Raw genomic sequence first — 24,204 nt, 5'->3', positions numbered from 1 at the left:
GGCTAACAGCGACAGCTCGACGCGCAACCACGGCTTCGAGAACAAGTCTTCATGCCCGTCGCTGCCCAACTTCAGGGTGCCCGCCACTTACACCTTTCGCTGCTGGCAGTACGAGACGATTCCTAGCCGATGCGTGGGCTATGTCATCCAAGGCAGTCAGTCCCCATGGGGAACCTCGGCCATAATTGCGGCTTCAGTGTTGCCCCGCCGCGTGCATCGTCCCGGGAGCAGAGGGAGACGGGAAGTAAGGGCTTTGGTTTGCTTCCAACTACACGATGTCAGATGTGTAGAAATAGAAGGTACCATCGCACAGGAACGCCTCCCTTCAGCATGTCCTGTGATTATGCCACCAGTGGCATTGTCGATCTTTACCAGGGGAAGCCGATGCGACGTAGCAAGTCGTTCACCCTGCTACATTCGCCGGCCGCGGTGGTTGCACTGGCGGGCTTGCCGCCCTAGCGGCGCCTCGGTAGCGATGGACTGCAATGCTTGAGCTGGCAGGCGCAACTCGACTAATGCCAGGTAGGCACCAAGCATGCCCGGTACAGCGACTTGACCTAAGCCTGCGACAGCCATCAGCTTGGAATAACACACAGGCATCTGCATCGAGCAATTGGAGCGGCCATTTCTGGGCCACTCGCCTTGCCTCATCGCCGCCACCTTTGCTACACGTCACTGCAATCAAAGATAGACTTGGGCTCTGCAGCGGTTGCGGGCTCGGCGAGCTAATAACCCCGCAACAAGCAAGTAGACGGAGATAGTAATGAAGGCAGGATCCTCATCTCAGCCGAGAGCCGAGGCAAGGGATGCAGCAAAAGAAAGATTAACACTCCGCATAAAAGACAGGCGCAGCATTGAGCCATGGCAACCTGGACGTCGTCGCTCACATCAGCAGCGTCGGTGGGGTGTCAGTCAGCCATGTCTCTGAGATGTATGTGCCTGACGGCGTCGTGAGGAGCATTTGCCGCATACCGTCTCGCACCGCGAGTGGAGGAATACCGTATTTGTATTTCGGTACAAAGTACTTCGTACAGTACTGTATTTCGTGCAGAAAAACTGATAATCCGAGGCACGGCTGCCCAGCCCGTAGCGGAACAAACGCTCCAATTCTCGGTACTTGACATGTACCACCACTACACACACACACGCACATACACACTCACACTCACACTCACACGCAAATGGTCCAGAAGACCCGATGCGGCGAGAGATCCGATCTGCCATTGCTAACCTAACTTTAGAGGCTTCGTGGCAGGCGAGTTTGGCACATGTCAGCTACGTAAAGTACCCGGAGTGGCTGGCCATTGGCGGGCGGGAGGCGGCCGGCCAGAATGATTAGGCGGAGATGCCGCCGTGAGGCCCAAAAAGCCTACCGCCACGATTTCAACGTTTTGCTCCAGCAGTCGGCACAGACGCACAAAGGCCGACTGTGCTCGGCGGACGGTGGTTCTGCTGCACCTCGTGTCTTTTGCCCCGTCAAGACGAAACATCGACAGCTGAGGTGCTGCATGGAGGTTAGCCCGCCAAGCCGCAAAAAGACGCACGCATGGATGGATGATGTCCGTCATGCGGAGGGGTCTGCCCCGTGTTGCATTGTTGCCGGGCCAGCCAACCCCCTCGTCTCTGCATGAACAAGGCCATCCCACGATGCTCACGTCCATCCAATCCTTGTGCTGGGGGCTTGTTTTCTCGGGGGGGCGGCCATGCCGCGTTGGTCGGGGGGGGATGGGGGCGTGCCTGACAGGGGAGGCGGCCGGGCAGGCCGACCAGGGCCACAGGCAAATCAGATGCTCCAGCTGGGTTGCACCGACTGGCACAGACGCCAGGGGCCAGACCACCCCGGGGGGTTGCAATGAGCCGCTTGTCCATCAACGGACGGCCGGGGGGGCAGGTTGCGGCACCCCGAGTGTTGGCGAGTGTCCTTGCGCGTGAACTAATCGGGCACGTCAGTTCGCCGGAGTGGCAGTGAACGTTCTCCAAAGTCCCGTCAGCCAATACCGCATTTCGAATGAACAGCCGCCAATGGCGCCGCCCCCTTGCGGTGCGGTTACGATCCATGGATTGCTTGCTTGGAAACAGAGTTGGCAGCCATGCGTCGGTTTGTGCGATGCCTCCGAAATCCCAATCCCATGTGCCTCCCCCGGAGCCCTGCGTTTTGAACTGAGCATGACCACGGGGGACCGTCTCATCTTGCGCTCTTTGGGTGGCAGTTTGCGAAAGTCGCTGTGTCCGTCCTCTCATGTCAAGGCGTGTGCGTTACGTACTGTATGTGCCTCCTGAGATTCACAGCCGCCCACGAGCCATGCGCCTGGAAGGACTTCCAGATGATGGGTGATCGAGCCAAAAGGAGCGATACGAAGCACCGTGGAGACCCGCGGGCGCCCCATCGCCCCAGCGCGGACTCGCCTGGATCCCGCACCTAGCAGGACGGCGCCTGGGCTCGCAGGAGATGAGCCCCTACGCAAGTGCCCCATACTACGGTGCCTCTAGTAGGTACCTTCTTGGTACAACATATCTGTATGCGACCTGTATCTGGACGAGTACATGCTCCGCCCCATCGGCGCTACTGCCTCGCATCCATGCATGCAGCGTCAAGCAAGTACTCCTTGGTGCAGTACAGGGCCCTTGGGCGTTCCCTCGTCCCTCCACGAACCTTCTTGCCGCTGTGCCGCCTGCCCGTCGTGGTGAGTGGCAGGCGGCGCAGAGAAGACAGTAAAATGGAGTGACCGGAGAACCTTGGGTCCTTTTCGATTTCTGAATGCGGTGCACAGCATCCTCATCCTCATACAGCCGGGCGTCAACGTTTTGCTCACACGAGCCAACCCTGGGTATGACCACAATGCGCAAGTGGTACACGCACCTCGCCAGCCCCAGCTGCTAGCGCGAGGTACCTCATCCTGTACTTGTACGTGCCCCGTACCCACACGAGTGTACTGTACAGTAGCGCAGGCCAGTGACCCTCCTCTCCCTCCCTCCCACACGCCCACTCTCACATCTCACGCTCGTCGCTCTCACTGGCCGCCTACGCGGCCTGCCTGGGCCCTGTCTCGCCTTCCTCCCTCCCTAGGCTTTAATCCTCCTCCATCCACACATCTCCCTCTTCCGTTTCCCCCATCACCAAGTCTTCCCGCCTCAGCGCGCTCGACGCCAACCCTCTTGGTGCAATTCCAGCTGCAAATCTCGACTCGAGGTTGCGCCGCTGGTTTTCACCGTCCGCTCCTTTGTGACTATATCAATTTTTGCCTTTGGTCTGCCCTTTGGTTCAGCGCAGCATTTGCATTTCCTCCGAGGTGCGTCTTCCACCGTGCTACGCGCTTCCCGCCCTGCGTCGTGTCCCCTGCCAGCGTGCGCGCAGCAATGCCGGATGCTCGGCCGCCCCCTTTGCTTCTTTGCCCGCCCGTCATTTGGGGCGCTCTCTGCTCGCTTGAGATGCTTACTTCTGCTCAGTTCTTGTCCGGGCCCGAAGATCGCAGAGCTATTTCCAATTCCACCTCGTCGGTCGCACTCCTTCGCTCGCTGTAGATTGCCCGAGAGCCCGAGGTCAGACGCCAGAGGAGTTAAGCTGCCATTCACGACGGGCTTCAGTTCTTGTTCAGTCCTATGATTCAATCAGCCTTCTAGTCGTGCATCGCTTCCGATTGCCGCTGCGCGGCTGGAGGAAAGATGGCAAGTGCGCAAGGTCCCGCCTTGGCCGTTGCTGATGCCTCGCCGCGCGTCCATGGCGTGGAGGATGGCTCCCGCCGCTCGACAGATCTTGATGCGTCTTCTGACGGTCCGTTCACGGACGCAATACCGCACGACGACGCTCCTCCTCCGAATCCACCATTCATCTTTCCGGCCCGAATGCCCTCGCCTTCTCAGGTGCCAACAATCAACGCTCGAGAATACGGACGGCGACCGATGTCTGCCATTGAGCCTCAGAATGTTCCTGCCGACTCGCCGTCAAAATTTGATGAAAGACAACGCAGGAGTGTTGCCCTTCCTGCGTTCAGTTTCAATCCCGGGGCGTCGCTGCCTCCGAATCCCGAGTCGTTCACGCTCCTCAGTCCTCCTGTCACTCCGAGCTCCTCAAAACCGCTGGCGTCCCCATCGCGACCCCTCGGGCATGGACACCGTAGGGGTGGCAGTGAATTTGTGGGCGGCAGCATTCGAGACGGCAACTCTATTGCCGTGATGAGCACCAGTCCGACCAGGTCGGAGAGTGGGTTCGCGTCTCCTGGGCTTGCACCACCGCCCCGGCGTGGCCATCGTCGTGGCGTATCCGGCGCCATTTCAACCAACGATCTGCCTATTCTCGCACCATTACCGGATTTTGCCATGCCCCGAAGCGGCAGCGCTCCAAACAGTCCGACTGCCTTTAACCTGAGGGAGGGCGTCACGATCCCGTTTCACGAACAGCCACCGAAGTTGCCCGAACCTGCCGACGCATTGGAAGATATGCGCCCGGTCACTGTCGACCAAGGGCCAGTCTTGCCACTAACGCCCGTCACCCCAGCGTCCGACGTCGAAAGTTGCGGACACAGAAGATCCGTTAGAAACCGTGTTGGGTTCTCCGATAAGCTCGAGTACATACCAAGGCCGCTGTCTCTGGTATCGAACGAGACATCCAGCACTGCCACGGCGCGTCCAGGACATTCGGTCTCCGGCAGTATATCCTCGATCGTGTCAGCTGCGTCCCCCATAGAACGTGATAGCCCAGCACCTCTATCTAGGAGTCCAACACGCGATCTGGCCGACTCGAGACCGAGCACAGCAGGCGCTATCCTAGAGCACACGGCTGACCTACACGTTGGTACCAAGCAAAATAGCTCTCCAAGGCGGCGCAACTCTACCCCTACCCTGCTCAACATTGCCGAAGCCCAGATTCAGACTGAGGGACCTCCACATCCAGGGAATATGGTCAAGACTCCCAAGCGATGGTCTTTCTTTGGCCTCGAATCTCCTTTCGCGCACACCGTGGGTCCGCCAAAACGCCGCCCATCGAGCTCCAGCTCTTCAGAGTCCGTGTCGAGAGCCGTTTCTGGAGCCTCGTCTTCCGACCATGAAGAATCTGACTGCACCGAGACGGGTAGGAACACCGCGGTCGTGTGCCAACCTACCAAGAAGAAAAGCAAGAAGAAGAGGGTTAAGGGTTGGGCTGGCTCAATCTTGCCACTTAAACCCAAAGCGCATAAGAAACGGAACAAGATGAGCGACGTGCGACCCCCAACCCCCCCTGCGTCGGTTGGCCCCTTTGAGGACGAGGACGACGAGGCCGAGAATGTGCATGCTTTAGGCCCCGAGTTGCCCACTCCTCAGGTTACGATCACGAATTCGCCCGAGATCGCTGAACCCGCCTCTGTGGACAAGCGGCCGTTATCAAAGGACGACGCATCGCATCCAATGATTGATCTCGATGCTGCCCTGGGACCGTTCAACACACCTCTGCCACACAATTCGGAGTGGGAGGCTGCACAGCGCGCTGCGGGCAATACGGGCAAGAGGCGATTGCACAGCGCTCAGGGTATGAAAGGCTTCAGCGGCCCGGGTATGCACTATCACCGCCGAGCGGAGTCTGCCCCTGATCTGCCTCCCTTCGATCCGGGTCGCTCCGGCATCAACCGTTTTGGCAGCAATTCGACCATGGCCGACGTTTTCGAGGAGGATGAGGAGGACGATGATGAACCAGACGCCGCGGACAGACGGCGGAGTGCCTTTGGAAGACTGGCCGCCGCAGACTCCACTGATTCCGACACCGATGACGGCGACGCGACACCGCCTGCTACTGTTGTGCCGTCTACTCAACGCGGAAGCATTGTTCCGGACATCCACTCATCCAGTGACGAGGCGCATGGAACCAGACAGGTCGACGTCGACGGCAACGAGTTCGAGAATGTTGCTGCCCACTCCGTTCGCACCGAGTGCTCCAAAACCTCCCTGCAGGACGATGTGATCGCGGAAGAGCCCCCTTCTATTATCTATCGAAGTCTCAACCCGATGCAGGGCGGTGCAGACTCCGCCGTCTCGTCACCCAGGAGGCTGTCTGGCACGAAGGACCTCGCGCCTGTTGAGGTGGGCACATCGCTCCAAGGAGGTGCGGCAAACATGCCCATCAGCCCGTACTCGACAAGCCACGCATCGTCGTCTCACCCCTCGCCACGATCCCCAATGTCCATGGATGCCCAGCGCATATCGACGGCGCCATCATCCGTCACTGACGAGAATAGCTTCCAATCACTACTCATGGGCGAGCCAGGCCCAGAGGTTCGGATCTCAATGGATTACGATATTCCGTCTCTGACGTCCAGTAATTCGACAATGACAAGGGACAGCGCGTTTTCTCCAAACCCACGCTTGTCACAGCCGAGTTTTCGCGAGCAACGACCCGTTTCTGTGTCATCGGCGGCATTTGGCCGTAGACGCTCCAGCCTCGTCAGCCTGAGCCGGCTTATCAGCAGCTCCCACGGTGAAAGAAGCAAGCTGTCTATGGAAGTCACGCTGGACAATGAGGCGGAAAGCAAGCCATCTCGATCCAAGAGCAGCAAGACGAAGCAACGACTCGGGCGAATGATGCAATTTTGGAAGCCCAACAAGGACGGTGCGCCGTCATGAGGGACGGAGCCAACACACATGGCCGGAGCTGCTCGCTCCTTGCGGCTTGCATGAACGCTATGTGAATGTATGCCTCGGCGTTTGCGGTGGTTCGAAAATGACGGCTATGTGTCACATCTTGCCAGCCTACCCGTGGCGGTATTTTTTACTCGGCCGACATGATCCAAGACCAGTGGAGACACCACGAGCCACCGCGGGACGCTTGTGGGTGTTGGGGACTTGACGACGGCACGAATATTGTTATTTAGCATGATCACACAGCACGTTTTTCCAGATCCCGCCCGAGACTGTTGCACCAGGGTGGTGCACGTCTCTCGGGACGCGAGCTGTTTCAACCTCATATACTTCTTGAACCCGTGTGCATCACTGGCATCACCGTTCGGTGAACTGCGTTTATTTCCAGGGCAGGCTAGATGGCGGTTGGAAGAAATTGCAGAGTGGATAGCATAATGAACATGATTATGGAGGATCGTCATGGTTGCGAAGGATTTCGTCTAGACGTCCTTCCGGTTACTTCCAGGGTGCAGATACACGTTCTTATGGCTTTCTGAAGGAGCTCGTCGTGCAGTTGTGAGGACCCTGCTGGCTCACTCGATCTCCTCGCTGGGCCAGAATCGGGTTAGACAAGTCGTACTATGGGGTGCCAATAGATCCAGGGCAAGCTATACACAAGCCATCTGAGGGTTGCGTTATAGGCCTTGCAGCAGATTAAGAGTTGTGCGCTTCTGTCCATCTACGGTAGGAACGCCGCATTGCAAATGAATAACGGCGGCATAACTAGTGAAGAGCTGGATGGTATACCACAGTCGTGTGACCTGGGCTATATCTTTGTTGCTCAAGATGAGTTATCCGCATACCGACCCTTTTCCATTTGTCCACTATAATAGGTGCAAGGGCTGCCTTTGGAGGCACACGCCGCAGGCCGCTATTGCTAGTGTACTGGTGTCGCTGCCGTTGCAGCCGTGTGATAATCCCTTTGGCCGATGTTGGTCACAGAGGATAGCTAGTTTCCGGATAATCCTTCTCGGAATATGGTATTTCGTTCCATGTCCAAAGTGTAAAGTCATGAAATTGGTGTCTGCCAGAAGCACGTCGTATCCAGGCCAAATGCGCATCCTATAGCATGCTATCCGGGATCACAGACATATCAACAGGACGAAACTTCAGCCCCATGACCACCCCGGCCTGATATCATGTCGAGCTGTAGCGGCGCAAGTCCCGCGCTGCCGTGTCTACATGAACATCTTGGCCACGCCTCTAATGCTGTCCCCCCAGCCATCATCGCGGCGACCAGGTCCGTAGACGGACCTTCGCTCCCATTGCAGGCCACCGTCATGGCCGCGCTCAACCCGCGCGCCGCCGGAACCGAAATCGCCGGCCATACGGACGGCATCGCTGACGAGGCCGAACCCGTCACCAGAGGCGGCACGCGAGGCCACGCCAAGCATACGCTCGAGGGACGGCGGCATGCGCAGCCCGAAGCGGGCGAGCAGGGCGGTCAGGGCGCCGCCTGTCACGAGGGGCATTATGACGAGGAAGAAGACCTTCCAAGGGTGGCGCTTGGCGTAGTGTATGAGATCACGGATCAGGCGCTTCAGTCGCTTGTAGGCCCGCTGCATGAAGCCCTGTCGAGGGGAGCGCTTGTAGTACGACGAACGGCCTGCGACGAGTCAGTCAGTCAGTCAGCACACCACCCGAGCCACCACTCGTTCCTCTCGCTAGAGGAGATAAATGCGCGCTGCACCATGTACGCACCTCCCAATCCGAAGAAACTGGACCGACTCGAGTTGCCGAGCCCAAAGAAGGAGCCTCGCAAGGCGTTGTGCTTGCTGTAATGGCTGTCGCCAAGCCCGAAGAAGGATCCGCGCGAGGCATTGTGCTTATTGTAATGGCTGTCGCCGAGGCCGCCGAGGAGGGATCCGGCGATGGACGTCGCGCCGCGGTGGCGAGAGCTCGAGCGCGAGCGACTGCGCGAGCGGCGCTTCTTGTGTCGAGAGCGGGAGGACTGGCGGCGATGGGAGGCGGGGCGGGAGAAGCCGCCAGGACCGACCGAAAGGCCGTCTGTGAAGGGATCGAGGAGGCCCATGGCGTACGTACTGTCGAGCACTTATCCGCACGGTGATGTGTGTGTTGTCTGGCGATGGGGCCAAAGGCTGATCGCTGGGAGCAGGTCCCGCTGCGGTCGTGCCACCACTGATACGCTTTAGACGATGATGCTACTCGGGTTCCGTGAACAAGAACAAGAGAAGCGAAACCCCCGGATCGGAAAAGTAGCCTCAAAAAAAATCACAGGCTGTGTGTTTCGCTCTCTTGTGGAGGCCCTTCTCAGTTGCGCAATGGCTGGATGGAGGAGCCGTTGGCGAGGGCAGACTGGTGGTGAGCTCTCGGCAGGCCACACACAAACTCCAACGCCCTGCAGGTCAGACAGAAGCAGAGGAGGGTCAACAGTTCGCATTGCGTGTGCTGTAGGGGCACCAGCGGCCCCTCCTCCGTTTCAACCTCACCTCACCGTAAATTCGAGTGGCTGGGGGGGGGGGGGGGTTGTGTTCCGAAGCTGGCGCCACTACGGACGAGTACGAAGTACTACTTGCAGGGATTCAGGGAACTGGACCGCCATATCGATGGCGGGGAGAGAGCCTTGCAGATTGGACAGCGCCGTTGACCCTCAGTTGGTGCTGAGGATCGGTCTCCAGTCAGGGGAGGCTGGGGAGGGTGTGGCCCGGCTTTGGGCTCCGCTTTGATGCGTCCATACTGGCGGGGGTTCTGAATGCATGCCATGTCGGCTGATGGAACAGGTCGTCTTCGCGCGCAGGGAGGTCGGCAGGGTCATCAGTCCAGCTGGGTTTCCAAGCGTGTGCAGAGGTGTGATCGTCGAATAGGTACCAATGGAACAACTTCACCGACAGAATGCTTTCTTCCCGCCCGGCGATCAGATCCAGACCAGCACTGGTGACGCCGATCAAGCCTGCAACCTTTGCAAGACCAAGCCATCCTGCGCTCTGTGGTGTCTGCCTTCAAATTTTCACACGTTCGACATTCAATCGTTCATGCAACGACACTCAACTCGATACCACGCGTGGTTGTGATGCTCTCTTGAAGCGGTCACTATACTAGAAGGCTACCCTACAGGACGGACGACACGAGCTTGGCCTTGTAGTCGGACCGCCGTTGAGCAAAGTACGGGAAAGCGACGGGTGTCGCAACCCAATTGCGAGAGACACTCTCACCCGTGCTGGCCAGCGAGACTCGCCGTCGTTCCGCCAAGTCGCAGTGGCGGGTTGAGTCTTGACCATCGCCCCTCCGCCGAGCGGAAATCACCACGCTGCTTGTACTCGTTTCATCAGGTGCCACCCCGGGTGCATAATTTGATGCAGAAGCTTGCAAATTAACAAAGAGCAAATGCGTGAACCAGAAGAATCGGTTGCTCACTGTCGAGGTAGAGGCGGAACGTGAAGGCTGATTGTTGCCACAACCCAGATTGCAGCTACTTTGTAAATACTGCCGACTTCGATGTTTTCATTACTGGAGGCACTCAGACGCTTCGGAACACCTTGGTCGGCGGTGGCCAGATACAGATTAGCCAGCGTCCAAATAGTTATTATTATGAAAAAGAAAACAGCTCGTGCTCATTTCGCTCTTCTCGAAACCACTTGATGTCCACGACAGTGGTGCCCGATTGTGGTGTTGATCGGGAAGTTTCAGCCCCACTATAGATTTGGGCTTATATACCAAAATAAACGCTGACTCTTCACCAAGCTCAAAGCAATTTGGCGCAGTGGAAGCGCGGTACGTCTATACTCAATGCGGAGCCATTCTGAATCAAGCTAACTTGCAACCAGCCGGGCTCATAACCCGGAGGTCGTACGATCGAAACGTACAATTGCTATATTTTTTTTTTGCATTTTCGGCATTGGGCTGTCGCCATGACCTCGACGTCGAAGTCTGATGTTTTTTATTCCCCTGACTCTCTACTTTTGTGGAAGAGCGGGAAGCAGCGAGTCCTTCCCTTTTCGTTTTCAAACAGAGGGAATCGGAGCACGGGTTCCGGCGGCTGCTGTCGCCTCCATGTCTCAAGTTACGTTTCCGATCCCCGTGCAGGCCTATGAACCATGCTGTCATGCCCACAAGAGACAATTCGGCAGGGAGCTGGCGTATTTTTTACCCTATTGGAGGGTATCGCCACTTTCATCGTGTTGTATCGGGCTCGTTGAATCGACAGGCACTGCTACGGGCCATCTCAACGAACCTCCCCGATCGCCCGTCGTACGGGACGTTTTTGAGCCATCATCCAAGCCCCTGGAGTATGATGAGATCATCTCCCGTTCTGACATGTTTATGTTGGGCATCCGCCAGCTGCCCCAGCTACGCTTTTACCAGGCAGCAAAGCGGTGCAGAGACTGCTTCGCTTGGCGCGCCTTATTACCGGGTAGCAGCTTGCTGGTAGACTGCTTCGCTCGAGATGGGGAGGATGTCTTGGGCCCTGGTCTTCGGGTTATGCTGGCTTCAGCCTCAACTCTGCTACCTGGTTCGTGCTCGCCTTTGTATGTTTTGTATGGCCGCCTGCACGAAGTATACTGTACGTAGCCATTACCTAGTAGTACGTAGGGTTAGGTCTCTCGCGCGTGGCACACTACAAGACGCACGCACGCACTCGACGCATCATGTTCATTTCAAGTCCCGCCGTGTCGCTTCATGCGCCTCGACGCAAGCCTCCACATCCTCGAAGCATCATCAGGGGGGCCAGAGCAGAGCAGAGCCCTGACTGACCACGGACCTGGAGTGGGGCCAGCCAGGGACCCTTCCCGCCACTTGGCCGTTCCGCCAGCAGCCCGGTCGGTCTGCCGGTCTACACGTACCTTATGTACTACAAGCGCTGGCGCGCACCCCGAGCAAAACTTACTCGGCTGCACAAGTTTTATTTCCCCAAGCACCGCCGACACAATCGCGCCCAAGCGGTGCACTCAACGACGCCGACATGAAGATTGCATATCTCTCGATCGGGATATTGTCCCTCCTCAGCCCGCTGACCGCGGCATGGGACAAGGAAGGTACGTGCAGCTGCCAGTGCTCCTTCGCCTTGCACGCATCGCGGTGGTTTGACTGACGACGGCTGGAACTCGCAGACCGCGAAATCTTCCGCATCCGCGATGAGATCGCGGCGCACGAGCCGAACCCTGGGGCTACATTCTACGAGATCCTGGGCATCCTCCCGAGCGCGTCGCAGGATGACATCAACAAGGCATATCGCAAGAAGACGAGGTCGCTGCACCCAGACAAGGTCAAGCAGCAGCTCAAGGCCGACCGCGCCAAAGCTGCTGCCTCCAAGAAGGCCAAGTCGGGCGGCGGCGGCGTGCACGTTGCGAAGCCGCCCACTTCGGCCGAGATCAGGACGGCCGTCAAGCAGGCCTCGGAGTGCCAGGCCCGCCTGTCCCTCATCGCCAACATCCTGCGCGGCTCATCCCGCCAGCGGTACGACCATTTCCTCTCCAACGGATTCCCGCTCTGGAAGGGCACCGACTACTACTACAACCGCTACCGGCCCGGCCTGGGCACCGTCATGCTGGGACTGTTCGTGCTCGGCGGCGGAGCCATCCACTACCTCGTCCTGTACATGAGCTGGAAGCGGCAGAAGGAGTTTGTCCAGCGCTACGTCAAGTTCGCCAGGGACACGGCGTGGGGCAGCATGGGCATCCCCGGCGTAAGCGCAGCGCCTGCACCCGCGCCTGCGCCCGCGTCCGACTCGGACGACGAGGCCCCTCCCATGCCCATGAACAGAAAGCAGCGGCGTATGCAAGAGAAGGAGTCCAAAAAGGAAGATGGCCGCGGTCGCTCCAAGAAGGCGAGCCGCAAGGCGCAGAGCGCCACGCCCCCCGACACTTCAGCTGGTCCCGCGCCCACTGGGGCGCGCAAGAGGGTTGTCGCCGAGAATGGCAAGGTCCTTGTTGTCGACTCCCTCGGCGACGTCTTTCTTGAAGAAGCGGACGAGGAGGGCAACGTCAACGAGTATCTACTTGATGTAAGTGTCGCTCACGTACATGTCGCGTGCGTGACCTCGTGCTTACTGTTCGGCAGCCCGATGAACTCCTGCAGCCGACGATCAAGGACACAGCGGTCGTCCGTGTCCCTCTCTGGTTCTTCAATAAGACTGTCGGTCGCTTTGTGACCAAGAAGCACGAGGAACTTGGCGCCCAAGATTTCCACGACGATTCGGACACCCCACAGCATACCCCCACCACTGACTCGGCTGGCGAGGATTTTGAGATGTTGGACAAGAGCATCGACTCGCTCAGCAAGGTAAAGACGACCGGCGCCCAGAGTGGCGGCAAGGCCAACAAGCGCAAGGGCAAGAAGAGGTAGGCTGCGTTAGTGCGGCAAGGCGACTTGACCATCATTGGCGAGGAAAAAATTGTCGTGTTCATGTATGTTGAGGGAACGTGTAAATGTAGAAGCGTAACTGCAGTAGACTATTGAATATGAAAGATGGCTACCAAGGGCCGCCTTTGAAGACGCCGGCGCGCAGACTGCTCAGTGACGAACAGGGCCTTTTAACACAAGGAGACAGCGCCCATGATCACAGCTGCGGTGGAGAAACTTGGAAGGTTACATGATTTCATGTAAAGCTACAGTTTTACAGCGGTATGCATCGTTGCTTTCAGTCATGATCATCTTCCGTAGTGCCCGGACAACCATCCATGTCCCGGTCAGGGTACGCCGTCTTGCACCAGAAGCAGTAGTTGTGCTTCTCCCGTAGATACATGACGACGCTGTTCAATTGCTCGTCGGCACCGAGGTTGGTGAATTCCTCCAACTCCTCGTCACTCTCGTCCAAGTCCTCCGCCTCCACGTATTCTTCGACCTTTTTGCCGAGGGCAGTGAGATCGTCGTTGTCTTCATCGCCGTTGAGGTCGCGGTCGTGGCGGCGTGCGGCAAGCAAGGCGCGGTCGCGCTTAAGGCGGTCCTGTTCCTGTACCTTGCGGACATACGCCCTGTACTCTTTGGGATACGATTTGAGGCGCCGCGTTGATATAGGGCGGCGCTCTGCTGGCGGGATCTCGTCATCTTCAGCTTCCTCGCCGGGTATGTTTTCGCCGTCGAGGGTTGCTGCGACTCGTTGGGCCGCCGTAACCTGCCTCTCCCATTTCTCGGCCTGGCGCTCCCTGCTCATCCTTTCCCTGTACGTGGCTGGATCAATGTCCTCAAACAGCCTGGCCGCTTTCGCCGCCCGCTGTCCCTCGCCCGACTCCTCGGCGCGCCTCCTCTTCTCGGCGTCGAGGCCGACGCCGCCACGGTTGTCCTTTACGGCCACGCTGATGGGTTCCGTGATGCCCGCAGGCGGCGTGCCCTTTGCAGACTGTTTGCCGAGCCCTCCACCGGTGAATCCCATCTTGGCCATCATGGCCAGCCCCTTGCTCTGCTGCGTGCGCGGCGCGTCGAATAAAGACGTAGACAGGGCCTTCTCGCGCGCTTCGTCGGCTTCCTTTGCAAGCTGCGCTTTGGACTTGATCACGCCGCGTTCCCGGGCCTCGCGCTTGAGTCGCGTCGCACGTTGTAAAGAAGTCTCTTTCTTGACGGGGTCCGGGATGATCATAGTCATGTAGTCATCTTCTTCTCCGTCGGGGCCGGGAGCCGGGCCCTTTGCATTCTCCTCTTTGCCAGACGCCATCGCGCCAAGTTGTGGCAGGGTTCCGTGGAAGGAGAGCTGTAATCTTGGCCATTATTGCGTCCGTGTTAGTGTGGTTGTTGTTGCAAAACAAACGCAGGTCTTGCTCACCAGAGGCAGAGCTATTCCAAAAGGAGAAGAACGGGAACGTGTCGGGTGTATGTTGACAGGGAAATGAGCGAGCCTGCGCACTTGTAGCTCGCAAAGTGAGTGTGCTGTGCCAACTTGCTGGGGGCAAGTGGTGGCAGCCGTCAGGTCCACTTTTCTGCGGAAGCCTGACTGACAAGGCTGCCTATGAAACAAACTTCGGGCTACAGAATGAGGACAGCAGCAAGGCTTTAACTGTTCATAACATCGCTATTGTAGCCAGTTAAACACATCGCCGTGGCCATACTTTCCGTAACTTGTTGTGTTGGCTGATAAGTCACTACGACCGGTTCCTTTGATCCCTCATCACGGACAAGGGGACACTGTCTGCAGGATATGTGGAATTTCGCCAGGACATGCGATTACAACTGAATGACACGGACTGTCTATCTGTTCCTCGCCCTCTTGCGAGCTTGCTTCTCCCTGTCGTACGCGTTTGATTCGCGGCCCTCTTCGCTCTGGATCTCCGCGACGAGGCGCTTGTACTTCTTTTCGTAGGCCTCGTCCTTGGCCTTTTTGATGCGCAGTTTCTCCCGCGCCATGAAATTGGCATCCTTCCTCAATTCTCTCATAGCACCCTTGCGCTCCCGCTTGTGCTCCTTCTTGAGCTTGGCCAAGTCGGCGCGCTCGCGATCCGGGTCGTAGTGCTTGTCCGGGTCAAAGGTCTCCTCGAACTTGGGAATGTATGTCTTAATGGCGAGAGGACGATGGTGGTGCAGCTCCAAGGGGCGGCGTGAAATCTGTGCAAGTCGCGACATGCGTGCTAGCTTGACTCCCAGTTTCTCGGCCTGGTCACAGAGCGCGCCAGGCAACTGCACGCGGTTTGACTGCCCACCCAACAATTTCAGCACAGAAGCAACCTGGTTGAAAATCTCTGGGAAAGCCTCTTTGCCTGCCCACAGATCTGCACCCGCGTCGAGGATCTGCATAGTCGTATCGAGAATGGCAACCTTGAGGGAAGTCGCGTCTCTCCCTTTGATGTCGGATACGAGGCAGTCTGCAAACGACAGTTTCCTGGGAGACACCCCGGTGGCGTTCTGTAGCCGGATCTTGGTTGGGGGATCATGCTGAGGAAAGTTGCCGGACTGCTTTGGAGATGGAGTGGGAGCGAGAGCGCATATGGTGTTTAAGCAAGAGTTGACAAGTTCGGGAACGTATCGCTTCGATAATTGCTGGTACTGCAAGGCAATGATTGATAGATACGTTGCGACAGCGTAGTCGGCTAGATTTTGAGGAACTTGTTGCCCAAGTGCCCGCCCTATCGTCAGCATGGCAGGTGTTACTACTTGATGGAAATGATCCGAGGTGGGGAAAATGGTTCCAACAGCTGTGAGGAGGATCAGGTCCGACGGCAGAGGGGCCAAGGGTCGCTTGCTACCAATCTCTGCGATACGCTCCCTGAATTTTTGAGCGATCTCGATCGCAAACATTTTTGAGAGTGAGTGGATATGTCGCACAACGCTTTCCAGCACTAGGAACGAGGGAGAAGAATCAGGGTTCCACTCTGAGGAGATGAAGTCAACCAGGGCCAGGGAGAAGTTGGCGAGGCGTTCCTTGTTCTGGCTGTCAAGCTTAGGATGATAAAGCGCTCGTATCCGCTGCACGATGGTGGGAATATGCTGGCTGGGAAATGGTCTCGTGATGGTCTCGAATTCCTCGCAGGTCTGAGGACACGGGAATGTGTACGGCAAGCCATGCTCATCGGGCTTTTGCAACGCAGAAGCCTTGGCAGCAGTCTCGGCCTTGAAGACGGGGTTTCGTGCCTCTTCCTCGTTGAGTAAACCTGCGGTGAAATCGTCTTCTTCATCGTCCTCATCTGGTGCGTCATCGCCAGATTCTTCCGCATCCAACTCAGCGTCGCTGTCCGGTAACTCGAGTTCGGATCCGCTTGCCACTAGGTCGTCATCGATGATGAAGTCGTCCTCATCGTCGAAACCGAGCTCTGTGGCGGTTGGTCTGGTTCTGATACCGCTGCCGAGCCCAAAGTCGTCATCTTCGGAAGCATTGGCATCTTCATCGGCCACTTTCATGTCGTTTTCGCTTTCCTCGCTGTCGGAGACCTCCTCGCCCCTCATCCGCTTCTGGCGTTTCTCTTCAAGCTCTCGCAGCCTCTTTGATTCCGCTTCTATTTTTTCCTCTTCTGTCTTGGTGCGTTCGGTGGGCTGGGCTCTCTTGTCTTGCGCCAGCTGCTTCACTTGAAGATCGTAATTCTTCTCGAATGCATCCCTGTCCTCGCCAGCTATGGTGGAAGCGAGAGCATTGGCTACACTGCGCGCTTGAGAAGTTTTGGAGGCCGACGTCAAAAGCGATTGGATGTCCCGCAGGTCCTTATCGAGTTCGGCCCGCAATTCCTCGTCGTCCTCTTTGGCCGCCTGCCTCTCGTATTTGTGCATTTTCGACTTCGCAATGATTTCCTCCATGACTTCTTTCTTCGTCTTCTTGCGATCCGGCTGTTCGTCCTCGTCCTCATTTGTCTCACTGGCCATGGCGCGTATGCGCTTGAGCCGCTGTCTCTCCCGCACTGATCCATCGCTGTCGTAGCCGTCCAAGTCATTCTCTTGAAAGTCGTCGACAGGCTCTTCGTCCTCAAATGTCAGAGTCTTTCCTCCATGTGTAAGACCACCTTCTACGGGCTCGTCATCTTCCAGGTCGAACATGGAACTCTTCCTGTGACTTCTCTGCTTTTCCCGTGCGAAACGTTCCAGCATCTTGTCTTCGGGCGTCATGGTCGGGTCGTTTTCGCCAAATCGGCGATCCAGAATACCGCCGACCTTGTTGCGCCGTTGCATGTCGACCAAAAGAGTTTCGCGACGCTGAAGCAACCAGAACATTAGAAACTGTCGCTATGGGGAAAGGACCCAATAGGCTTACTCGTTCCTCACCGGCCGCCCTGGCTTGTCCAGGGCGACCCCTGATGCCCTTTGCTGCATCGCCGGTGAGTGTCTTGTTGGAAGTGACCTCGAATTTCGGACCCTTCGCATGCTTGAGATCGAAAGGGTTGAACTGATCGCGGATGCCTTCGAGGACCACTCCCCTCTGCAGCCTCTTCCCATTACGCGCACGACCGTCCTGTGCGAGCTTGCGTTTCTGCCTCTTCGATTGTTGCGGCCCGGTGATGCCCTGCTCCCTGAGTGACGCCTTGAGGCGCTTCAGCTGGGACCCGGCCATGTTGGGCTGCTGTCGGTTCTCAGGCTGGGTGATGTTGTAACAAGGCTCGAGTTTCAGGAAATTTTTCGAATAGAGCTGCTATCGATAACGGCAGTACAGTTTGATCGTGCACCCCCCACTCTGCAGCGCGCCAGAATTACGCGCTATGCCGTTTTTGGCTCAAGCTTTTGGCGGTGACTTGCGGCAACGCGGCAAATCAGTCGACCCACTCCTGGCGAACAGGCAGGCTATCTCGGAGCTCGAGAGTTGAGACTCATATCATTCGCCTCCCAAACGACTTCTCCGAGCCGCATCGTTATGGTGTATTCGTCTCCATCTTCATTCCAGCATGAGCTTTACTAGCAGGCTTTTGTCCATGGCTCGCGATGAGCGGGTGGTCTTGGTGGTTATTGGCTGTGCCGCCTTCGGACTCGTCAGCACCATGGTCACCGCCCTCACGCTTGTCCGTGACGACAACGAGATGCCCACTCCGGAGCCAAAGACGCAATACATCACCCAGGAGACCGAGGATGCGCTGAAAGCCGGGACCCTGGAAAAGCTCTTAAACCATCCAAACTACTCTATCAGAGAAGTCGCCACGAGGATTCTCTGCGATCGGGCCATGAACGATTCCGACACGACGGACTATCTGTTGTATGGAATCACAAGGCCAGATTACGGCGAACGCATGCGGTGTCTAAGAGCACTTGCTCTTCTAACTGCGCAGATGATGGGTTAGATATTATTGCCGTACCCTCCGTCGATGGCATCGGCACTAACAGACACAGGCCTCGATGGGTTGGCCAAGTTGAACAGCGAAAAGGCCTATCGGGCCCTTGTGCGATCGCTTGAGCTCAGCCTTGAGGACGGCGAGCTACCTGATCTCAGCAACACTCACTGGGACGAGTACTATCTCCGAGACATGGCAGAGCGGTTTTGCCTAATGTTCATCCTCGAACTGATCAATAAGTATGGAGCAACGATGCTCATCAAAGCCCAGTTTGTCGAGAAGTGGCTCGCGAAGCAGGACTGGGGCGAAGACCCCCAAGAGAGGCGTCGTAGGTTCAAAGATTACATGGAGTTGAAGAACAACAGGATAGTGGACATTGTCGGCCGCATCAAGCATCTCAAGCGCGGCCTGCGCGCCTTGGAAAAGGCCGGATTGATGGACAAGGATAACACGCGGCGGCGCATTCGGGAATTGCCTGATCTCATCATGGAGATTGAGGAAGAGATTGTGGCAGAGCAGCCTGCAGAACAGCAATCTCGACGGACACGCGAGCATTCTGCCGAGGAGCGAAGATTACGACGGCAACACAGGGAGGCCATGGTCCTCAATGATGGCACGAGACCGCTGGGGAGAGGGGACATTATTGAGCGGGATCATGGTTCACCGACTTGATGAAGTATGGACGGCGGACAATCAGCGAAGAATATGATAGCCAGCGTTTTTATCATGATTTCCCCACGGGCTATGCCCGCAATAGCAATACCAACTTGACTGCTAATGATGAGACGAATCTGAACGAGGCGTCTGTGGTCAGTTTCAGCATACTTGCACTGCCTGCCGTTCGGTGGCCGATACCTCCCCCCCAAGTCTACTGTTGCTCGGGCAGAGCATGCGCACTACAACTTCAAAGGCTCCTTTGCCACATGCAATGCTTCGTACTCTAGAGATTACAATTGAAGTCTAACGTGCCAATCTTCTGCTTTGGAGGGTTTGACGCAGTCTGCATTCGGATCGGCATACGAAACCGAGCAGTGTGAGCACGCAAAGAAACGGTGCGGGAACGAATTCAAGCAGACGGACGCCCGTGCTGGTGCAACGCCGGCGACGCGGACAGTACTCAGGTAGTACTAGATGCCGTTGCACGTCTGGCGGGACGTTCAAATGTCAATTGCACCCCCTGGTCGGATTGAAGTGTGTGCCTGATTGGCGTGGGTGAGGCGGCATGGCAGGAGCTGGACGCCCTGCGTCGGACTGGACCGAGACAGGCCGGCCAGGGAGAACCCTGAAACTTGCCCTGGAGCCAATGGATGGCGAGGAGTCGAAGGGGGGGGGGAACGGGAATGGAGGCTCACGGTCCTCCAGCGAACTGACGGTGTGAGCTGGCTCTTATTACCGACGAATTACGAAGTACACAGGTGCAACCAAATCCCCCTTGCCCGACGGTAAGCAAGGCTAATACGAACAAAGCGTTCAAAGTGGTGGTGGTTGTTGTTGTTGTCGTCGTCGTCGCCGTCGCCGGGTCATCTGCAGCTAAGTTAGTTCCCGTTGTTGGGGGGTGCGTGGCGCTGACGAACCAGGCCGCTCTCGACGGACGCGAGCCATCATTACACGACGTAAAGAACACTCTGAGCAAGTGACGGTAATAATAAAGCACCGGGTGTATTATGAGATGCTCTACGGCAGGAGAGGATGACCCGAGATGAGATGAGGGGATGTTGAGGCGCCGCACGCACCCTTGCTGGCCAGGAACACAACCAGCGCGTGTCTCGCACTCTGATTCAGCGGCTCTTTGCCGCCTGTTCCATGACTGTCGGACGCCTCGACAGGGCCTTGGCGCCCGTTCCCAACCATGTCCGGAGCCAAGCCAAGTCCACCCATCAAATTGCGTCAGGACCGAGTACCGTGAACCGTTTGTGAACGCGACGCACGCCCGTCCACTGTTGCGGCCTCAAATTGTTCCTGCACGCCGGCCTGCATGAGGGTCTGCTGCAGTGCCACGCCCCCGCGGAAAGGGTTCCCGTGTGCTGCTGGCTGGCTGGCGACGGGGCAACGAGGCAAAAGCTTTGGCTGCGCGCAGACAGACAAGCAAGAGGTTAGGCAGGTTCCTTTCTTCTTCCTTGACCGCAACCGGAGAATACGATGCCCAACCAGAGGCATCTTGTTGTCTTTCTTTCCCTCTCCTCTTCCACCGACTTTTCGTCCCTTTCAGTCCTCAACGCGTGGGTCCCTCATCCCTTCCGTGCCATCCATCCATCCATCCGTTATCGAGCCACCCTCCTCCTCCCTTGCTCTGCCTGCCCTTGACGTGGTGTGAGCCAGGCCGTCTTCACTCTACCGGTGCTGCACGTCTTACCTGGTCATATATTATCCTTGTGCCGCTGGGGCTGTGGGGAGCCATTGAGCTTCTGTTCCTGCGCCGTGCCTCGACGCATATCTGTGCCTCGGCTTGGGCTCTTCTTTTCTTCTTTTTCTTCTTCTTCTTCTTCTTCTTCTTCTTCGTCTTATCCTCCTCTCCTTCCACGGCTCCGCCAAAAGAGTCCACTGTGTGACAAGTGCTGGCAGGCCCCTCCCGCCCCTGGACTGGACCCCCCTTCACCTGACAGCGGTAACTAGTAGTCCTCGATCCGGCCTTTTTTCCATGGCCCATTGCGCGTAAACAAACGAGCGCCAGTACGCCGCCGCCCCAAAGGCCAAGCAAGTTAGCCCCGAATTTTCGCCCGCAAACGAAAATCTGGGACCCTGCCCTCCCACTCGCCTCCCGCCCGCCATGGCGCCAACAGCCACCGCTACCACCACCACTGCGATACACAATCATCATATCGGCAGCGCGAGGCCACCTTTCGCACGCTCCTTGCGCAAGCCCGCGGGTTCAGCATCCACGCCCGACCTGAACTCTCTCTACATTTCCCAGTCGAGACTCGTACCCCCGGGCCTGGCCTTGTCGCGCAAGACGTCTCTCGCGGCCCTCACCCCTAGCTCGCTCGCCAGTATTCCCGATGTCAGCGAGAGCTACGCCCTCGATTCGGTTTTGAGCGACGCAACGCGCAACATGGTCCCACCGAGCCCGGGACGGCTCTCGGCCGAAGACCTCGCCGTCGGCGACGTGGTCGACGTGCCTGGCGGGATGCACGGTGTCGTGCGCTTCATCGGCGGCGTCCAAGGGAAGAAGGGTATCTTTGCCGGCGTAGAGCTGCATTCTGATTTCGCGGCCCGGGGCAAGAACAGCGGCGATGTGGACGGGTACGTGGAAGCCCGCACCATCCCCTTGACATTTCTTTTCTTCAGCTCTCTTGTGTGGACGGATGCTTACCCCCCATACCTTGACAGGATTTCGTACTTCGCGACAGTGGCTCCCGGCGCCGGTATCTTTGTGCCCCTCACCAAGACCGCTCGACGCGGCGTACCCACGAGCTCGTATCCGGCAACGCCGAGTGCCAACGGGTTGAGGAACGGAGTTTCGGCGATGTCCTTTACCCCTCCAACGCCGAGCCTGCCGAAATTCAGCGCTTCCATCGGCCCCGGAGTAAGGGCTGCCAGTCCTCAACTCAAGAAGCCTCGGACATCACTGCCTCGGCCCGACTCTCCTGCTCGACGCACGCAGATGACGCCAGGGCCCCGGCCGTCAATAGGAACACCTGCCGCCAGAGTGCCTTCGCGATATGGGAGCCCGACGAACAAGTTTGCACAGAGTGTTCGCGGTACTACTGGAGATCCTAGCAAAAGGTTGCCAGCCCTCGAAGTCAAGTCTAACATTGGACCACGCAGCGCCTCTGCCCTTGGCTCCGTTCACGGACTCGACGACGATGCGACACCGACCGGCTTGCAGCGAACCAAGACCAACGGCAGCTCCGGCTCCATCTCCTCATTCAACCTGAAACTGCAACGGCCAGCATCGCGCGCAGCTGCAGCACAGGAGGAGGAGATGGAGCGATTGCGTTCGCAGCTCGAGGATCGCGAGCGCCAACTCAGGGATCAGTCCTCCACCCTCGCTGAGATGGAGAGCAGTTTGACTGAACTGCAAGGCCTTATTGAGAACCCAGAAGGACCGAGGCCTAGGCGCAATAGCATCGACGACAAGGACACGGCGCAGCTTCGACACATGCTACGAGAGAAGAACGAAAAGATCGCAATCCTCACCGCAGAATTTGATGCGCATCGCGCCGACTTTCGAAGTACCATTGACACCCTCGAAATGGCTAGCACGGAGACGGAAAGGGTGTACGAAAAACGAATCGAGGAACTCATGGCTGAGCTGCACGAGCTAGAATCTAGGAATCTGGACGTCGATTCGGTGGCGAGCCAGCTGAAGCAGCTGGAGGAGCTCGTACAGGAGCTCGAAGAAGGCTTGGAAGACGCCCGTCGAGGCGAAGCCGAGGCTCGCGGAGAGGCCGAGTTCCTGCGAGGGGAGGTGGAGAGGACTCGGACTGAGCTGCGGCGTGAGCGCGACAAGGGCGGGCTCGGTGCCAGCACCAACGGGGATGCCGCTGCCATCTCAAAGGAGCTCGAGCAGAAGGAGGATGAGATCCGAGGTCTCAAGGCCATCATCCACTCCCTTAGTCGAGACTCCATTCCAGGTGGCGACGAACAAGCACGGTCCAGCTCCCGCGACTCGGCCGATCACAACATCGCCCGAGATAACTTGGAGCGCCAAATTACGGAGTTGCAAATGTTGCTACAGCAGAAGACTATCAAGGAAGAGGAGCTGGAGCAAGAACTCGACATGCTGCGTGGCGGTGCTGTCGCTCCGTCAAATGCTATGTCCAATCAGCGGTCCTCGCTGAGGGATTCACGGGACACAGTGATCGCAGTCCGAGCACATGAGCCGCGATCCCCTCAAGCCACGCACAAGAGAGGCAACACGCTTGATACGATGCATGAGAGCGACACCTATTCGACGGCCACGGAGACTAGCACTCTCTGGTGCGAGATTTGCGAAACGAGTGGCCATGACATCCTCACCTGCACCAACATGTTCGATCCCGAGGCTGCTAAGAGTGTGAGCAACTTCAAGCCTGACACGGGTATTGTGCGGGAGGGGCTGAAGCCTCAAGCTTCTCTTGGCCGTGACGATGCGCTCCCCGCGCCCCTCTCCCCCGTCAAACCCAAGACCCCGAGCCTGGCAACAACAACGCCGCCGGTCAAGATCCTGCCCAACCCCATGGAGTCAGGACCAGTCGCTGGAAAAGAGAGTGGTATGATGGATCCTGAGAAGTGGTGCGCGGTGTGCGAGCGGGACGGCCATGACAGCGTTGATTGCCCATTCGAGGACGCTTTTTAGGAGGGTCGCCCGCTCTCGGGGGCAGAGAGGTTAACGACAGGACGAGCTGTGCTCGGTGTATGATGGCGAGATGATGACGTCTGACGACGTAAATTGCCTTGTGTGTTCCTTTGGGGTATTGCTTGACTTGAACCATTACTAGTGATACCATCAGATACATTCTCATTCTTGATCAATGACCCGCTTTGCTTGTCTTGCGTCGTTGTACGTATGGTTCCAATGGCGGGGAAGTCGTGTTGCGGCGTATATCCTCTACTATAACGAAGCCTTATTCACCGTGGTGATGGCTTGATCTCTGTGAACACTGCGACAACAAATCTAATGCTTAAAGGCGCTGACATGCAGCGTGTTGGAAAAAGCAGGGAGTCACTCATGTAAGTTAGTATGTACTTTACTGCATGATGGTAAGGCACACACCACCAAGTAGGCTTCGCGGCGCTTCCTCGAAACCAAAATCCTTAGAATGATGTGACACGGCAGCGGATGGGCTGAAGAAATGTGGCTTGGCGGCCTGTCCTTTCGGGCGGCTCCCTTTCCTCACGCTTCACCAGGCTCCCGGCGAATGAAGACCCCTGGATCCTTGGGGGCGCTATGAATAGTTAGCTGGGGCCTCGGGCGTCATTGGGTGGGGCTCCAGAAACCCGACCTCGC

At 57.5% G+C, this 24,204-nt stretch overlaps 7 protein-coding genes and 1 non-coding gene across 8 annotated transcripts; 5 read left to right on the top strand and 3 right to left on the bottom strand.

The window, feature by feature from the left end:
• Positions 1–3,104: 3,104 nt before the first annotated feature.
• JDV02_001144 (uncharacterized protein) lies at positions 3,105–7,361 on the top strand. The gene is made up of 2 exons (XM_047982045.1): positions 3,105–3,290; positions 3,448–7,361. The coding sequence occupies exon 2, from the start codon at positions 3,664–3,666 to the stop codon at positions 6,589–6,591; it is 2,928 nt and encodes a 975-aa protein (XP_047838006.1). The 5' UTR covers positions 3,105–3,290; positions 3,448–3,663; the 3' UTR covers positions 6,592–7,361.
• On the bottom strand, positions 7,309–9,172 carry JDV02_001143 (uncharacterized protein). Its single transcript, XM_047982044.1, has 2 exons — positions 8,347–9,172; positions 7,309–8,251 (listed from the first exon to the last, which is right to left on the bottom strand). The coding sequence occupies exons 1-2, from the start codon at positions 8,675–8,677 to the stop codon at positions 7,824–7,826; spliced, it is 759 nt and encodes a 252-aa protein (XP_047838005.1). The 5' UTR covers positions 8,678–9,172; the 3' UTR covers positions 7,309–7,823.
• Positions 9,173–10,352: 1,180 nt separating this feature from the next.
• On the top strand, positions 10,353–10,477 carry JDV02_001142. Its single transcript has one exon. It is a non-coding gene; the product is annotated as a tRNA-Met (tRNA).
• A 1,003-nt stretch (positions 10,478–11,480) lies between these two features.
• JDV02_001141 (uncharacterized protein) lies at positions 11,481–13,100 on the top strand. The gene is made up of 3 exons (XM_047982043.1): positions 11,481–11,639; positions 11,715–12,607; positions 12,664–13,100. Exons 1-3 carry the CDS (start codon positions 11,567–11,569, stop codon positions 12,946–12,948), a joined length of 1,251 nt encoding a protein of 416 aa, XP_047838004.1. The 5' UTR covers positions 11,481–11,566; the 3' UTR covers positions 12,949–13,100.
• Positions 13,101–13,189: 89 nt separating this feature from the next.
• Positions 13,190–14,469, bottom strand: JDV02_001140 (uncharacterized protein). Its single transcript, XM_047982042.1, has 2 exons — positions 14,363–14,469; positions 13,190–14,290 (listed from the first exon to the last, which is right to left on the bottom strand). Exon 2 carries the CDS (start codon positions 14,252–14,254, stop codon positions 13,244–13,246), a length of 1,011 nt encoding a protein of 336 aa, XP_047838003.1. The 5' UTR covers positions 14,255–14,290; positions 14,363–14,469; the 3' UTR covers positions 13,190–13,243.
• A 266-nt stretch (positions 14,470–14,735) lies between these two features.
• NOP14 (nucleolar complex protein 14) lies at positions 14,736–17,602 on the bottom strand. The gene is made up of 2 exons (XM_047982041.1): positions 17,270–17,602; positions 14,736–17,211 (listed from the first exon to the last, which is right to left on the bottom strand). The coding sequence occupies exons 1-2, from the start codon at positions 17,564–17,566 to the stop codon at positions 14,785–14,787; spliced, it is 2,724 nt and encodes a 907-aa protein (XP_047838002.1). The 5' UTR covers positions 17,567–17,602; the 3' UTR covers positions 14,736–14,784.
• Positions 17,603–17,822: 220 nt separating this feature from the next.
• On the top strand, positions 17,823–19,061 carry JDV02_001138 (uncharacterized protein). Its single transcript, XM_047982040.1, has 2 exons — positions 17,823–18,279; positions 18,334–19,061. The coding sequence occupies exons 1-2, from the start codon at positions 17,895–17,897 to the stop codon at positions 18,945–18,947; spliced, it is 999 nt and encodes a 332-aa protein (XP_047838001.1). The 5' UTR covers positions 17,823–17,894; the 3' UTR covers positions 18,948–19,061.
• Positions 19,062–20,288: 1,227 nt separating this feature from the next.
• JDV02_001137 (uncharacterized protein) lies at positions 20,289–23,736 on the top strand. Its single transcript, XM_047982039.1, has 2 exons — positions 20,289–21,515; positions 21,603–23,736. Exons 1-2 carry the CDS (start codon positions 21,043–21,045, stop codon positions 23,551–23,553), a joined length of 2,424 nt encoding a protein of 807 aa, XP_047838000.1. The 5' UTR covers positions 20,289–21,042; the 3' UTR covers positions 23,554–23,736.
• The last annotated feature ends 468 nt before the right edge of the window (positions 23,737–24,204 follow it).

Source organism: Purpureocillium takamizusanense, chromosome 1 (assembly GCF_022605165.1).
Source record: "Purpureocillium takamizusanense chromosome 1, complete sequence".
In the NCBI taxonomy this organism is placed as follows: domain Eukaryota; kingdom Fungi; phylum Ascomycota; class Sordariomycetes; order Hypocreales; family Ophiocordycipitaceae; genus Purpureocillium; species Purpureocillium takamizusanense.
Note: the sequence above shows the minus strand (reverse complement) of the source record. Positions and strands in the feature narration are given on the sequence as shown.

What these genes read in the sequence shown, in the direction of transcription:
- JDV02_001144 (XM_047982045.1), top strand. Translation starts at nt 3,664, where the DNA reads ATGGCAAGTGCGCAAGGTCCCGCCTTGGCCGTTGCTGATGCCTCGCCG.
- JDV02_001143 (XM_047982044.1), bottom strand. Translation starts at nt 8,677, where the DNA reads ATGGGCCTCCTCGATCCCTTCACAGACGGCCTTTCGGTCGGTCCTGGC. An exon ending in CAGTTTCTTCGGATTGGGAG is followed by an intron (nt 8,252 to 8,346) that starts GTGCGTACATGG and finishes GACTCGTCGCAG; the next exon opens with GCCGTTCGTCGTACTACAAG.
- JDV02_001141 (XM_047982043.1), top strand. Translation starts at nt 11,567, where the DNA reads ATGAAGATTGCATATCTCTCGATCGGGATATTGTCCCTCCTCAGCCCG. An exon ending in CGCGGCATGGGACAAGGAAG is followed by an intron (nt 11,640 to 11,714) that starts GTACGTGCAGCT and finishes TGGAACTCGCAG; the next exon opens with ACCGCGAAATCTTCCGCATC. An exon ending in TCAACGAGTATCTACTTGAT is followed by an intron (nt 12,608 to 12,663) that starts GTAAGTGTCGCT and finishes ACTGTTCGGCAG; the next exon opens with CCCGATGAACTCCTGCAGCC.
- JDV02_001140 (XM_047982042.1), bottom strand. Translation starts at nt 14,254, where the DNA reads ATGGCGTCTGGCAAAGAGGAGAATGCAAAGGGCCCGGCTCCCGGCCCC.
- NOP14 (XM_047982041.1), bottom strand. Translation starts at nt 17,566, where the DNA reads ATGGCCGGGTCCCAGCTGAAGCGCCTCAAGGCGTCACTCAGGGAGCAG. An exon ending in GGGCGGCCGGTGAGGAACGA is followed by an intron (nt 17,212 to 17,269) that starts GTAAGCCTATTG and finishes TGGTTGCTTCAG; the next exon opens with CGTCGCGAAACTCTTTTGGT.
- JDV02_001138 (XM_047982040.1), top strand. Translation starts at nt 17,895, where the DNA reads ATGAGCTTTACTAGCAGGCTTTTGTCCATGGCTCGCGATGAGCGGGTG. An exon ending in TCTAACTGCGCAGATGATGG is followed by an intron (nt 18,280 to 18,333) that starts GTTAGATATTAT and finishes TAACAGACACAG; the next exon opens with GCCTCGATGGGTTGGCCAAG.
- JDV02_001137 (XM_047982039.1), top strand. Translation starts at nt 21,043, where the DNA reads ATGGCGCCAACAGCCACCGCTACCACCACCACTGCGATACACAATCAT. An exon ending in AACAGCGGCGATGTGGACGG is followed by an intron (nt 21,516 to 21,602) that starts GTACGTGGAAGC and finishes ATACCTTGACAG; the next exon opens with GATTTCGTACTTCGCGACAG.